The sequence below is a fragment of the Erythrolamprus reginae genome, chromosome 2, assembly GCF_031021105.1.
Source record: "Erythrolamprus reginae isolate rEryReg1 chromosome 2, rEryReg1.hap1, whole genome shotgun sequence".
In the NCBI taxonomy this organism is placed as follows: domain Eukaryota; kingdom Metazoa; phylum Chordata; class Lepidosauria; order Squamata; family Dipsadidae; genus Erythrolamprus; species Erythrolamprus reginae.
The window spans coordinates 269,083,027-269,095,664 of NC_091951.1; the positions used below are offsets into that span (position 1 = coordinate 269,083,027).

Sequence of the window (12,638 nt, forward strand, 5' to 3'; positions counted from 1 at the left end):
CAGAGTAAAATTATAATATTTTTCTTGACATATTAGAGCAAAGGTGAAACTAAATATTTTATTTTCATTTTGGAGATGAACATTTCTTGCTGTATTTTCATTTGTGTTAGACTATTAATTAAGCAGCGCAAAAATGCGATCACCAGTTTAGCATAGCAGATAACTACAATCCATGTACACATCTGATAAAACTTTCAACATAATTACTGCAACATATCCACTTTTTATTTTAACTTGGCTATCCAGATAAATATAGGTTCTACTGACAAGAAAATAATTTCTCTGCCAAGTACAAATCATAGTTGTATAATAAATATGCCAAACTCTGTAGCAATACAAAATTAGCACTAAACAATTATATTACCTACATATGAAAAACCAAAAGTTTTTCAAGTTGTAAAGGTAAATATGGATATGTATTTGTAATTAGACATTAATACATACATTGGCATCCTTCAGTCTCGAAAGACCATGGTATCATGATCTGGATTTCCCAGAGTAACAGTGTACTAAAATACTAACCTACCCAATTAGACATTATATGTTCATTTAAAGTGTAATATTCTGTAAGAATTATCATTTTTGGAGAGAAGGTTATCAAATAAAAAAGAAGATACCAGATAAGGGAGCATCTGTTAGAGAAATCAAGCAATGATTCAATCACTTGCTACATTGAAATGAGAATATTTTAAAATAATATTCTCAGATTTGATATAAGAAATAATTCAATTTCTTTATGAGATTTGGAGATCACTTAAAGAAAACTCAGTCAATATTTATTTTGGAAATTTGGGGTGAAGCAAATAATCATAATCAATTCAGCACTATTGAAAAAGTTTTACTAATCAAATAACAATCCTCAAATTATTCCAGCAATATTTTATAAGTCTAAGGAACTGTGGTTTCTTTTACCTTTACTTTGGAATTATTTTCCTAAAGAGCTTGTTTCATTTCCTAATTTACATCACAAGACAAGGTCTTTTTAAAAGAGGTTTTAAATGCAGAAGTTTTTTTCTTCTGTTTTTCTCTACTGTGAACCTTTATCAAATTGAACCATGAATAAATTATGATGATCAAGAGCTGCTACCTGTGATATTAGATTTATAATTTTTGTGTGTGTTATTTTTATTTTTTAAAGTCTCTATTTTACTATATATTTTTGTCATTATTATATATATTAACATGGTGTGGTTGTAAAGAGAAATCTGAAAGTATCTATTGCGCTTTAGAGTAAACACAGATGCCAATTTTTGAAGTATTTTTAATATCTATAACTTATAAATTTTAACCTAACAGAAAAACAGACAATACTACATAAATACATCTATTAAAGCTTTCTACATTTTTAAGTATTCAGATGTATTGATCTCTAATTCCCATAATTGTCCTATATTTCATCAACACTAGCATGGGGACTATTGTCTAGAACAGTGATGGTGAACCTATGGCATGGGTGCCACAGGTGGCACGCGGAGCCATATTTGCTGGCATATGAGCCATCGCCCTAGCTCAGCTCCAACATGCATGTGTGTGCTGGCCAGCTGATTTTTGGCTTGAACAGAGGCTCTGGAAGGGTGTTTTTGGCTTCCAGAGAGCCTCCGGGGAGATGGGAGAGGGCATTTTTACCCTCCCCCTGGCTCCAGGGGAGCCTTTGGAGCCTGGGGAGGGTGAAACACAAGCCTACTGGGCCCACCAGAAGTTGGGAAACAGGCCATTTCTGGCCTCCAGGGGGCCTCCGAGGGGGCGGGGGATGCCGTTGTCGGCCTCCCCAGACATCAAATTATGGGTGTGGGCACTCAAGCGTGTGCGATAATGCACAAACACGCTCTTTCGGCACACAAGGGGGGGAAAAGGGTTGCCATCACTGATCTAGAATATCTGAAGGATATTAGATAAGAAAGGGTCTATACTTTGATATAAATATACAAACTGTAAAAATATTAGGCAAGTAGAAGAGAAAACTATGTATTTTTATCTTGGGGGGAAATCAAAATACCTTGATATAAATATACAAACTGTAAAAATATTAGGCAAGTAGAAGTGAAAACTATGTATTTTTATCTTGGGGGAAAATCAAAATAGATATTGGGTCTATTTACTTATTAAAATATGTTTATTTGATCACATAATAATAGTGATGTGTGTGTATGTGTCTGTGTGCATGAGTGAGTTTGTGTGTGTTTGTTAAATTTAACGAGACACAAATTAACTATGACTTAAATAAAATAAAAGACTTCTAAAAACAATATCTGAGACATGAAAGCATGTTTTAAGTTTAACTATAAATAGTGGAAAACATTATTACCACCTGGAACATCTCTTCATTTTCTTTCTTCTCTGCAACCAGACCTTTACCTCAGGTGTGGTTTCAGGTGTGGGCTTTGTATGATCAATATTATATAAATCTTTTCCTTGTTTCCACAGTTGGTATCTATCTGGCTGAAATTTTCTCACAAAGATGTCCATTGATATTGTCACCATGTCTTTTCTACAGGTACACTAGAAAAGGAATGAATTGGGTATGTTAAAACAAGCCCATGCCTATAGAATAAACTACAGTAAATAGAACCATAGAATACACAGAATTCTCTGAATAGCAGTTGTTATTGATCCAAGTCTCATGGCTATTCTGACAATTTGTCTACTTTCCTTATCCCAAGTTCCTGCTTGCCAATTTTGTTTCACCAGCCTTTTTTTTTATATTGTGGACCATGAAAAATTTATAATCTGTTGGGTAGGGTGAGGTTAATTGATTGAATTTGCATAGCCATGAGAGCTGGTGGCATCGAGAGGAAAGTACAATTTGATAGGCGGAGAAAAATATCTTTGAAAGAGGGGTAAGCCTCATCTGTTTCCCCCCTCCTTTCTTTGACTTTTCCTCCCCCCTTAAACGTTTGATTACAAAGAGATGGGGGGGAGGGGGGAGAGAGAGGGAGAGAGAGTGTGTATGTGCTCCTTCCTTCTCTCCCCCCTTAAGCGTTTGATTACAAAGAGATGTGGGAGGGGGGGAGGCGGGGAGGGGGGAGAGGGAGGGAGAGAGAGAGAGTGTGTATGTGCTCCTTCCTTCTCTCCCCCTTAAGCGTTTGATTACAAAGAGATGGGGGGAGGGGGGAGGGGGGGAGAGAGAGAGAGTGTATGTGCTCCTTCCTTCTCTCCCCCCTTAAGCATTTGATTACAAAGGGGAGGGGGGAGGGGGGAGGGGGGAGAGGGAGGGAGAGGGAGAGAGAGAGAGTGTGTATGTGCGCCTTCCTTCTCTCCCCCCTTAAGCGTTTGATTACAAAGAGATGGGGGAGGGGGAGGGGAGAGAGGGAGAGAGGGAGGGAGAGAGGGAGAGAGAGAGAGAGAGAGAGAGAGAGAGATGGTGTGTTGGAGGCCTGGTGTTAGCAATCGAGAAGTGGCTACCCGCAGGACTGGCTCATCTGCTTTGGGCTGCCTGTGGCAGCATTTTAAAATGTGCTCCTGCCTTCATGGAGAAGGGATCAATGCTCCTTCTTCTTCCTCATGGGCAGAAGTGCGTTTTGTTGTAGGTAGAGCCCAGAGGAACCAACAAGCTAGTCCTGCCGGGTGTGTGCACACCTGCCTCTTGCTTGCTATCGCTCTGGTGGCTGTAAGCCGCTCTTTCTGCTGTGGGCGAGGGAGGGAGGGATGCAACAATGACAGCACAGCCAAAGGGGCAACGGTGAAGGGGGGGGCTCCACTTTCCTTTTGTCCATTGAATGCTATTTCTTACTGGCTGTATATAGGACTAGATAGTTGTAATCTATTTATATAAGGTTGCAGAAGATGTTTTTTTCACTGCAGGGCTTCAGGAAGCTGCCCTGAACCCTCCGGAGTGCAAAAAAACAACACAACGGCAAACCAGAAGTGCATTTTTCCAAACCTCTGGTTCGTCTGCTGGGGAATTTTTTTTCCTCCAGGGCTTCAGGGGAACCTGAAGTGTCCGGAGCACTAAACGGCCTTTCCCTAGGCCAAAAATCAGCTGGCCAGCACACACATGAGTGCTGGAGCTGAAACGTAGTAAAGTCTGGTGCTCCCTCCGATATGGCTCTGCATGCCACTTGTGCTATAGGTTTGCCATCATGGATGTAGTTCATAATATATATGCTAGAAACTGAAATATATAATAAAAATAGACTTGCATAATTCTGTATGTGCCTATTCAAACTATGAGCCATTTATATAAGATTAAAGCAGTACTTGCCAATCATTTTTCTCAAATAACAAATATATCTAGGTATCTAGACTTGTAAGTATTTATTTAAACACAAAAAGCTTCCTTCATTCTTTGGTTTCATTCATCAAAAATATCATACAAATATTACAAATATCACATAAGTAATTCTCATCTTATAATACAATTGAGACCAAGTAATCCAGCTCCCACCACTGAATTTGTTAAAAGCCACCTGGGAAGGTCATAAATGGATAGGTATATTTTACAATCACCTTCCAGCAACTTGTAGTCAGTACTGCATAACCTTTGATATCAGCTATCAATTTATACAAGCTACAATAAAACAAGGGTTCTTTTGATAAAAAGCCTTGAAAAAACATTGTCTATTTTTCACTCACAAAAAAGAATCAACGTTATCAGGGTCTATTTTCAAAATACATACCTTTCAAGATTGTAAAGTTCTATCTTTTTTAAAAAAAACTCTAAACAAAAATGTTTTCAGTTCCATTATGGGAAATTACTGATATACAGTATTGGATAAATAGCTGTCAGCATACTTTAATTTCATATTAGCTATTCTCATTGCACACAGCAGCATCAATGAGATAAATGTCTACATGATTAAAACTAAAATGAAATAAACAAATACTACATATTCAGAGTTGTGGTCTATGAAAAGAAAAATAATTTTATCCTTTTCAGCCACTGCTATTAAATGATAATTTAATCAGAACAACATAATCAGTTCTTCAATATAATGCTGTTTCAATGTTGGCTGCAGAATGGGAAACGGCTTTGGTCCTTTCTTCCAGTAAGCAACCATGTACGCTGAAGGCTAAGGCCATAAATATTATCTGAATTATGTCCTAATCAGAAGTTCATTTTCTCTTAACTAGTGAAGCAAATAAAAGTGAATTTGACCAAAACATTTGGAATAAAATTAATCATACTAATGAGGTCACTGTAGAGATTTAAATGATTAACGGATCTTTATAAGGAATCAATATCTCAGTATTTCAGAACTGGGCTGATGAAACTTACACTAACATTCTGTAAAAGGCCTTGTTACATAGCAAAACAAAGAACAAACATAATGCCACTATACCAACTTCAAAATATCAAATAATTACATACCAAATATTTTGCCATCTGTAAGGGCTGGTGATTTTATATTCCATTTTCTCTAATTTTGGCAGATTTTCCCCCAAAAAATCAAGCCACGCCAGCCAATACCAGAGACAGCAAATAAATAGGATAGAGGCCCTGTTGAAAAATGATGCAGTGGTAGCTACACTGGTAGACCAGGTTTTGGTGAATTTGGTGAGTGTGGGGAATCTGCAAGTTAGCAAGACCTGACCCCATAAAGGGATTATTTTACAGGCATGATCTGCTGCCCCAGGCTCTTGAAACGCGTTGCCAATATCAGGTGACCAATCCTGAGTAGCCACAGTAGTTGAAGGAGGCTGATCAGGTGGAATAACAATCTCCTCCTCCAGAGGGAAAAACTGGAGAATTGGAGGCCTCAGCTTGCTTCCTTGCTTTGGAAAATTGCTTCTCTAAAGCCTTTAGATGCCTTTCAGCATCCCTATCTTCTGCTGAGGATGTCTTTCTGGGTAGGTCCTTCTGAACCTTGCTCTGCCTAAGGGCCCCCTTGGTTGATCTATGCCTGTCTGATTTAGATCTATCACCCATCTTGAATTATCCAAGGCCTCAGGTGGCAGAGTCTAAGGCCACTAACCCAGTAGGTAATTAGATGAGGGCAAAAGGGTTTGATGCAGGACCAGAGGCCCTTCCACTCGCCCCATAGCAAGCAGATAGCAGACAAGCTCCAAGCCTCTTAGGCACTCAGGAAATAGCTTCTGATTCAGAGTATGGCCTGAATCAGGCAAGGACTCCAGTGCCTCCTCGATGTTAGTCAGATAGTGATGGTTATGCTGGTACACCAGGGCACTAGTGCACTCACCGCAGCACAAATAGAGCTAGCAGCCCACACAATCATTCAATAAGCTTGAATGGTGCCCACAAGGGGAGCGAACTGTCACAGCACTGAAGGCTTCTTCTGGTGCTGAAAACAATAAATTGCTGTATTTGGAGTATGACCCAAAGATCGGACAGTGACATCAGCCTGCCTATTGCTGTTAGAATCTGATGGTGGTGGTTCTTGCCGGCGGATCAGGAAAACCATCATTCATTCATTCATTCATTCATTCATTCATTCATTCATTCATTTTGTCCAATACATAATACACATTGAAGAGAAAGATATGTAATAATATAAGTAAAGAAAAGAATAGAAGAAAAGATATAAAAGTATATGTGAACATATTTGAAAGGAAGAAAAGATAAATGAGATAAGGAGAGACAATTGGACAGGGGACGGAAGGCACACTGGTGCACTTATGCACGCCCCTTATTGACCTCTAAGGAACCTGGAGAGGTCAATCGTGGATAGTCTAAGGGAAAAATGTTTGGGGTTAGGGGTTGACACTACTGAGTCAGGTAATGACACTACTGAGACTACTGAGACTACTGACACTACTGAGTCAGGTAACATACACACACCAGCAGCAGATTTTAATTAGGCACTTGGCGGCGAGGAAGCCTCCCCACTATCTTTTGCCAGTGAAGAATTCAGGTTGCAATTGTTAATTACAAAGAAAAGGAATCCAAGCAGTAATTCTGTCTGTTTTCCCCCTGATTGAGCTGAGAAAGAAATAACATGTCCCTCTAGGCTCAACTGAGTAGAAAAACTGGACTTGGTGGAGCAGAGGAGGCATGGCCAGAACATTCTCAACTCAGTTCCTGGGCAATTAGACAGAAGTTAACCCATGATTAGATTCTCCAAGCAGCACACTGGAGAATATTAATTTCTTATTTCTTATAAAGCTCATCTTAACAGAATAACAACAGAATAACAGAGTTGGAAGAGACCTTGGAGATCTAGTCCAATCCCCTGCTCAAGTATGAATCCCTGTATCATTTCAGACAAGCGGTTGTCCAATCTCTTCTTTAAAACCTCCATTGTTGGAGCACCTACAACTTCTGAAGGCAAGCTTTTCCAGCAATTAATTGTTCTAACTGTCAGGAAATCTCTTGCTTCTCTCCTTGATTAATTTCCATCTATTGCTCCTTGTTCTGCCTTCAGGTCCTTTGGAGAATAGGTTGATCCCCTCTTCTTTATGGCAGCCCCTGAGATATTGGAAAACTAGACATACCCAATTCCTGCAATCATTCTTCATATGTTTTAGCCTCCCATCACTGGAATAAATGCAAGGCCTCAATACAAGTCAAACTAAAACTTGTTCAAATTTGCACTTCTCTTTCTTTCCTTTACCTTTTGGCTGTTATATTGCCTCATTGAAGCAGAGCTATGCTTCCTTCCAAAGCTCTTTAACAAATTCATATATATGGAGTCCTTAACTTAGAACAGTTTGCTTAGTGAGCATTTTAAGTTAGAACAGTACTGAAAAAAGTGACAATTTTTCACTTTCAACTGTTGCTGAATCCCCATGGTCACATGATCAAAATTCAGCCATTTGACAAATGATTTATATTTATGAGGGTTGCAGTGTCCCAGGGTCATGTGGTCACCTTTTGCGACCTTGTGACAGTCAGTGGGTAACAACCATGTTACCAAGTTAACTACAGTGATTCACTTAACAACTGTGGCAAGAAAGGTCATAAAATGGGGCAAAACTCGCTTACTACCTGTCTCACTTGACAACAGAAATTGTGGGCTCAATTGTTGTCATAGGCTGATGATGTTACCTATACATCATCTAAGTAAATGAATTAATAATAATAGGGAGAAATAATTGATAAAATATATTACAATTACTAAGTTTATTTTAAGTCAACATAAAATAAACTTCAGGGGAATATAACAGGATGTTTTAAATTAGTTAATACTTTATCATTACAATAAATGAAGAATCTGGGTACATTTCTTGTAATTCTGAGTCTCGGGTAATATGGAAATATTGTAGCGCACCATAAAATTTGATCTCGATCCTAGTGTTTGTTTACAGAATTATTATATCTCTATTATTGCATACAAGCATTATACACCTCTATGCAAACTGAACATTTCAATGAGTGAACAGAAAGCTGCAACATTAAATGTATATTTTTGCAAATCTGAATGCACGCTAAATATTTGTGTACATATACAGTATTTGTTTATTAATAAGAAAACCCTGAATATATTAAGTGCAGATGTTTAGACACCCTTCCAATCACTACTTTATAATAACTGGTTGGACAGGGGGAAAAAGTTGGAAACATTTTCTATAGTCAGATAAGAGTCTTTCTTTTTCTGTTTTTGGAATTTTTCTTACTCTTCTTTGTAGAACTCTTCTAGATCAGAATTATTCTTAGCTTTCCTTGCATACTCTGCATGTCTGAAACATTTTCAATTATATTCAAGCCTGGGGACTATGAAAGCTATTCCAAAACCGTTATCTTTCTTTACTCTAATGTACTTCATGGTTGATTTGGTTTCAAACTGTTGCCTTGCTAAAATATCTACTTCTTTCCAGTTCAATTTCTTCACTGACTTTCAGATATTAGTTTCTGGGATATATTCATATTTAGTTGAATCCTTTCATATGTATAGAATTTATTTTGCTACTAGACCCATGGCAAGATAGGCAGCAAATAAATTTAACAAATAATAGTAATGATGATAATAATAATAATAATAATTTCCACACAACCCTGAAGCACATTAGAATCAATCTCATGCTTAACACCAGACAAAGTGGAGTTTTTTCCCTCTCAAAAAGCTTCACCTGTCTTTCTCCAAACCAACTTCATCTTGTCTGGCTTATGACAATTCAATCTTTATCTAAAATATTTTGAAACAAAATTTATCGGGCTTTAACAGTTCCTTTGCATATTTTAGACCAATGTTTCCCAACCTTGGCAACTTGGAGATATTTGGACTTCAACTCCCAGAATTCCCCAGCCAGCGAATGTGCTGCTTCGTGCTGCTGTAAATATAGTTTGTGCTACATTCAAACCAAATCTCCACCCCCACCACTATATATAAGGAACAAATGGCAGTTGCAAACAAACTATATTTACAGCAGCACGAAGCTTACAACTTCAGCCTGATGATAGTGAATGTGATTTCACCGAAACGTCGCATAGACACTCAAAACATTACACGGGGCAAAACCCGAACTCAGAACAATCTACATACATATACCCGTGAAAATCTACGAAAACTATATATATTAAAAAACAAAAACAAAACACATATATAGCCCCTCCCTGGTACAGAGCTGGAAGGGATCTGATCTGATAGCTCAACTGCTAATTCTCTGCCTTACAAGGCAGAGTCCACCGGATCAAATCCCAGTAAGGAAGGGTGTGGCTAGCTGATGAGGCCAGAACAAGGCCGAAATGGGACCATCCTAGTCTCCCTTAATTTTAAAATTCCAGCTAAAAAAACATTTGACATATATATATGATTTTGTGATTCGACACAAAATGTAACCCTTCCCTGGTACAGAGCTGAAGGGATTGGATACTGTAGCCTAGAGCAGTGTTTTTCAACACTAGTGTGCCGCGAGACATGGTCAGGTGTGCCGCGAAGCTCAGAGAGAAAGAAAGCAAGAGAGAGAAAAAGCAAGGGAGAAAGAAAGCAAAAGAGAGAAAGAAAGAAAGAGAAAGAGTGAGAGAGAGAGAGAACAAGAGAAAGAAAGAGAGAGAGAAAGAGAGAGAAAGCAAGCAAGAGAAAGAAAGCAAGAGAGAGAGAGAGAAAGAGAGGGAGGGAAGGAGAGAGAGAGAAAGACATAGAGGGACGTAGGGAGGGAGAGAGAAAGAGAGCAAAAAAGAGGAAGGAAGGAAGAGAAAGAGGGATGGAGAGAGAAAGAGAAAGGGAGAGAAAGAGGGAGGGAGAAAGAAATAGAGCGAAGGGGAGGAAGAGAGAGATAATTTTTTTGTCCAAACTTTTTTTAGTTCCCCCCCCCCCGGCTCAATGTGCCCCAGGGTTTCGTAAATGTAAAAAATGTGCCGCGGCTCAAAAAAGGTTGAAAATCACTGGCCTAGAGGATAATTCTCTGCCTTACAAGGCAAAGGTTGCAGGTTCAAGTCCCAGTGGGTATGGCTAGCTGATGAGGCCAAAATAAGGCCGAAATAGATCTATCCTAGTCTCCCTTAATTTTCAAATTCAGCTTAAACATCTGACACATACAGATAGAATTGTCGGCTATCAATAAAATTAACTGCCTTGGAAATGGCCCTGGGTTGGGCCGAGAGGCAAAAAAGGAGCTGTGATGTTTCTTCAATATACCAGGGTGATTCGACACAAAATGTAACCCTTCCCTGGTACAGAGCTGAAGGGATTGGATACTGTAGCCTAGAGGATAATTCTCTGCCTTACACGGCAAAGGTTGCAGGTTCAAGTCCCAGTGGGTATGGCTAGCTGATGAGGCCAAAATAAGGCCGAAATAGATCTATCCTAGTTTATTTGATTGATTGGTTGGTTGATTGATTGGTTGGTTGATTGATTGGTTGGTTTGATTGATTGATTTCTAAGCTGCCCTATTCCTTGGACTCAGCTATATTCCTCGGACTTCATGTATATTCTAAATCCCTGGTTCCCAACATGGGCCCCACACCCCACAGGGGGGCAATTTAATTTTTAATAGGTGCAATTGGAACCTTGTTTAAACCAAGTTAATGTCCTTTTTAGGCTTCCTCCACATGAGTAGGAGTTCACTTTCTGAATAGTAAGACTTATATGTCACAGGTGGGGCATGAAGATTTGAGGCAGGCAGGATTCCCTTGAGTACCACTTGTTGGGGGTCAAGGGAAAGGGAGGGTCTTGCCTTCTCCTTCTGCTCAAGATCCCCATTGGACAATTGATGGGCCACTGTGTGACACAGAATGCTGGACTCGATGGGCTTTGGCCTGATTCTTATTTCATTTCATTTCATTTCATTTATTGGATTTATATGCCGCCCCTCTCCGAAAACTCGGGGCGGCTAACAACAGTCATAAACAATATACAGTAAAAATCCAATACTAAAAACTAACTTAAAACCCCCTAATGTATAAAACCAACATACGTACAAACATACCATACATACAATTGTATCAGCCTAGGGGGAGAAGAGGTCTTAATTCCCCCATGCCTGGCGGCAGAGGTGGGTTTTGAGTAGCTTACGAAAGGCAAGGAGGGTAGGGGCAATTCTAATCTCTGGGGGGAGTTGGTTCCAGAGGGTCGGGGCCGCCACAGAGAAGGCTCTTCTCCTGGGTCCCGCCAAGTGGCATTGTTTCGTTGACGGGACCCGGAGAAGACCCACTCTGTGGGACCTAACTGGCCGCTGGGATTCGTGCGGCAGAAGGCGGTTCCTGAGATAATCTGGTCCAGTGCCATGAAGGGCTTTATAGGTCATAACCAACACTTTGAATTCTGACCGGAAACTGATCGGCAACCAATGCAGACTGCGGAGTGTTGGTGTAACATGGGCATATTTGGGAAAGCCCATGATTGCTCTCGCAGCTGCATTCTGCACGACCTGAAGTTTCCGAACACTTTTCAAAGGTAGCCCCATGTAGAGAGCGTTACAGTAGTCGAGCCTCGAGGTGATAAGGGCATGAGTGACTGTGAGCAGTGACTCCCGGTCCAAATAGGGTCGCAACTGATGCACCAGGCGAACCTGGGCAAACGCCCCCCTCGCCACAGCTGAAAGATGTTTCTCTAATGTGAGCTGTGGATCGAGGAGGACGCCCAAGTTGCGAACCCTCTCTGAGGGGGTCAATGTTTCTCCCCCCAGGGTGATGGACGGACAGATGGAATTGTCCTTGGGAGGCAAGACCCACAGCCACTCCGTCTTGTCTGGATTGAGTTTGAGTTTGTTGACACCCATCCAGGCCCCAACAGCCTCCAGGCACCGGCACATCACTTCCGCTGCTTCGTTGACTGGACATGGGGTGGAGATGTATAACTGGGTATCATCGGCATATTGATGATACCTCACCCCATGCCCTTGGATGATCTCACCCAGCGGTTTCATGTAGATGTTAAATAGCAGGGGGGAGAGGACCGACCCCTGAGGCACCCCACAAGGGAGAAACCTAGAGGTCGACCTCTGACCCCCCACTAACACCGACTGCGACCGACCGGAGAGGTAGGAGGAGAACCACTGGAGAACAGTGCCTCCCACTCCCAACCCCTCCAGCCGGCGCAGAAGGATACCATGGTCGATGGTATCGAAAGCCGCTGAGAGGTCAAGAAGCACCAGGACAGAGGACAAGCCCCTGTCCCGGGCCCGCCAGAGATCATCCATCAACGCGACCAAAGCAGTTTCCGTGCTGTATCCGGGCCTGAAACCCGACTGCTGGGGACCTAGATAATCGGCTTCTTCCAAGGACCGCTGGAGCTGGAGTGCCACCACCTTCTCGACAACCTTCCCCATGAAGGGAAGGTTGGAGACTGGACGGTAGTTATTGA

The 12,638-nt window shown here is 40.8% G+C and overlaps 1 protein-coding gene across 2 annotated transcripts in view; it reads right to left on the minus strand.

Annotated features, from left to right (window-relative positions):
- The window catches only part of KDM4C (lysine demethylase 4C), a 228,741-nt gene that overhangs the window by 114,331 nt on the left and 101,772 nt on the right, over positions 1–12,638 (minus strand). For both annotated transcript variants that reach the window (XM_070742570.1, XM_070742571.1), the window contains exon 10: positions 2,309–2,499. In XM_070742570.1, the coding sequence (XP_070598671.1) occupies positions 2,309–2,499 (191 nt within the window). The remainder of the gene's footprint in view (positions 1–2,308; positions 2,500–12,638) is intronic.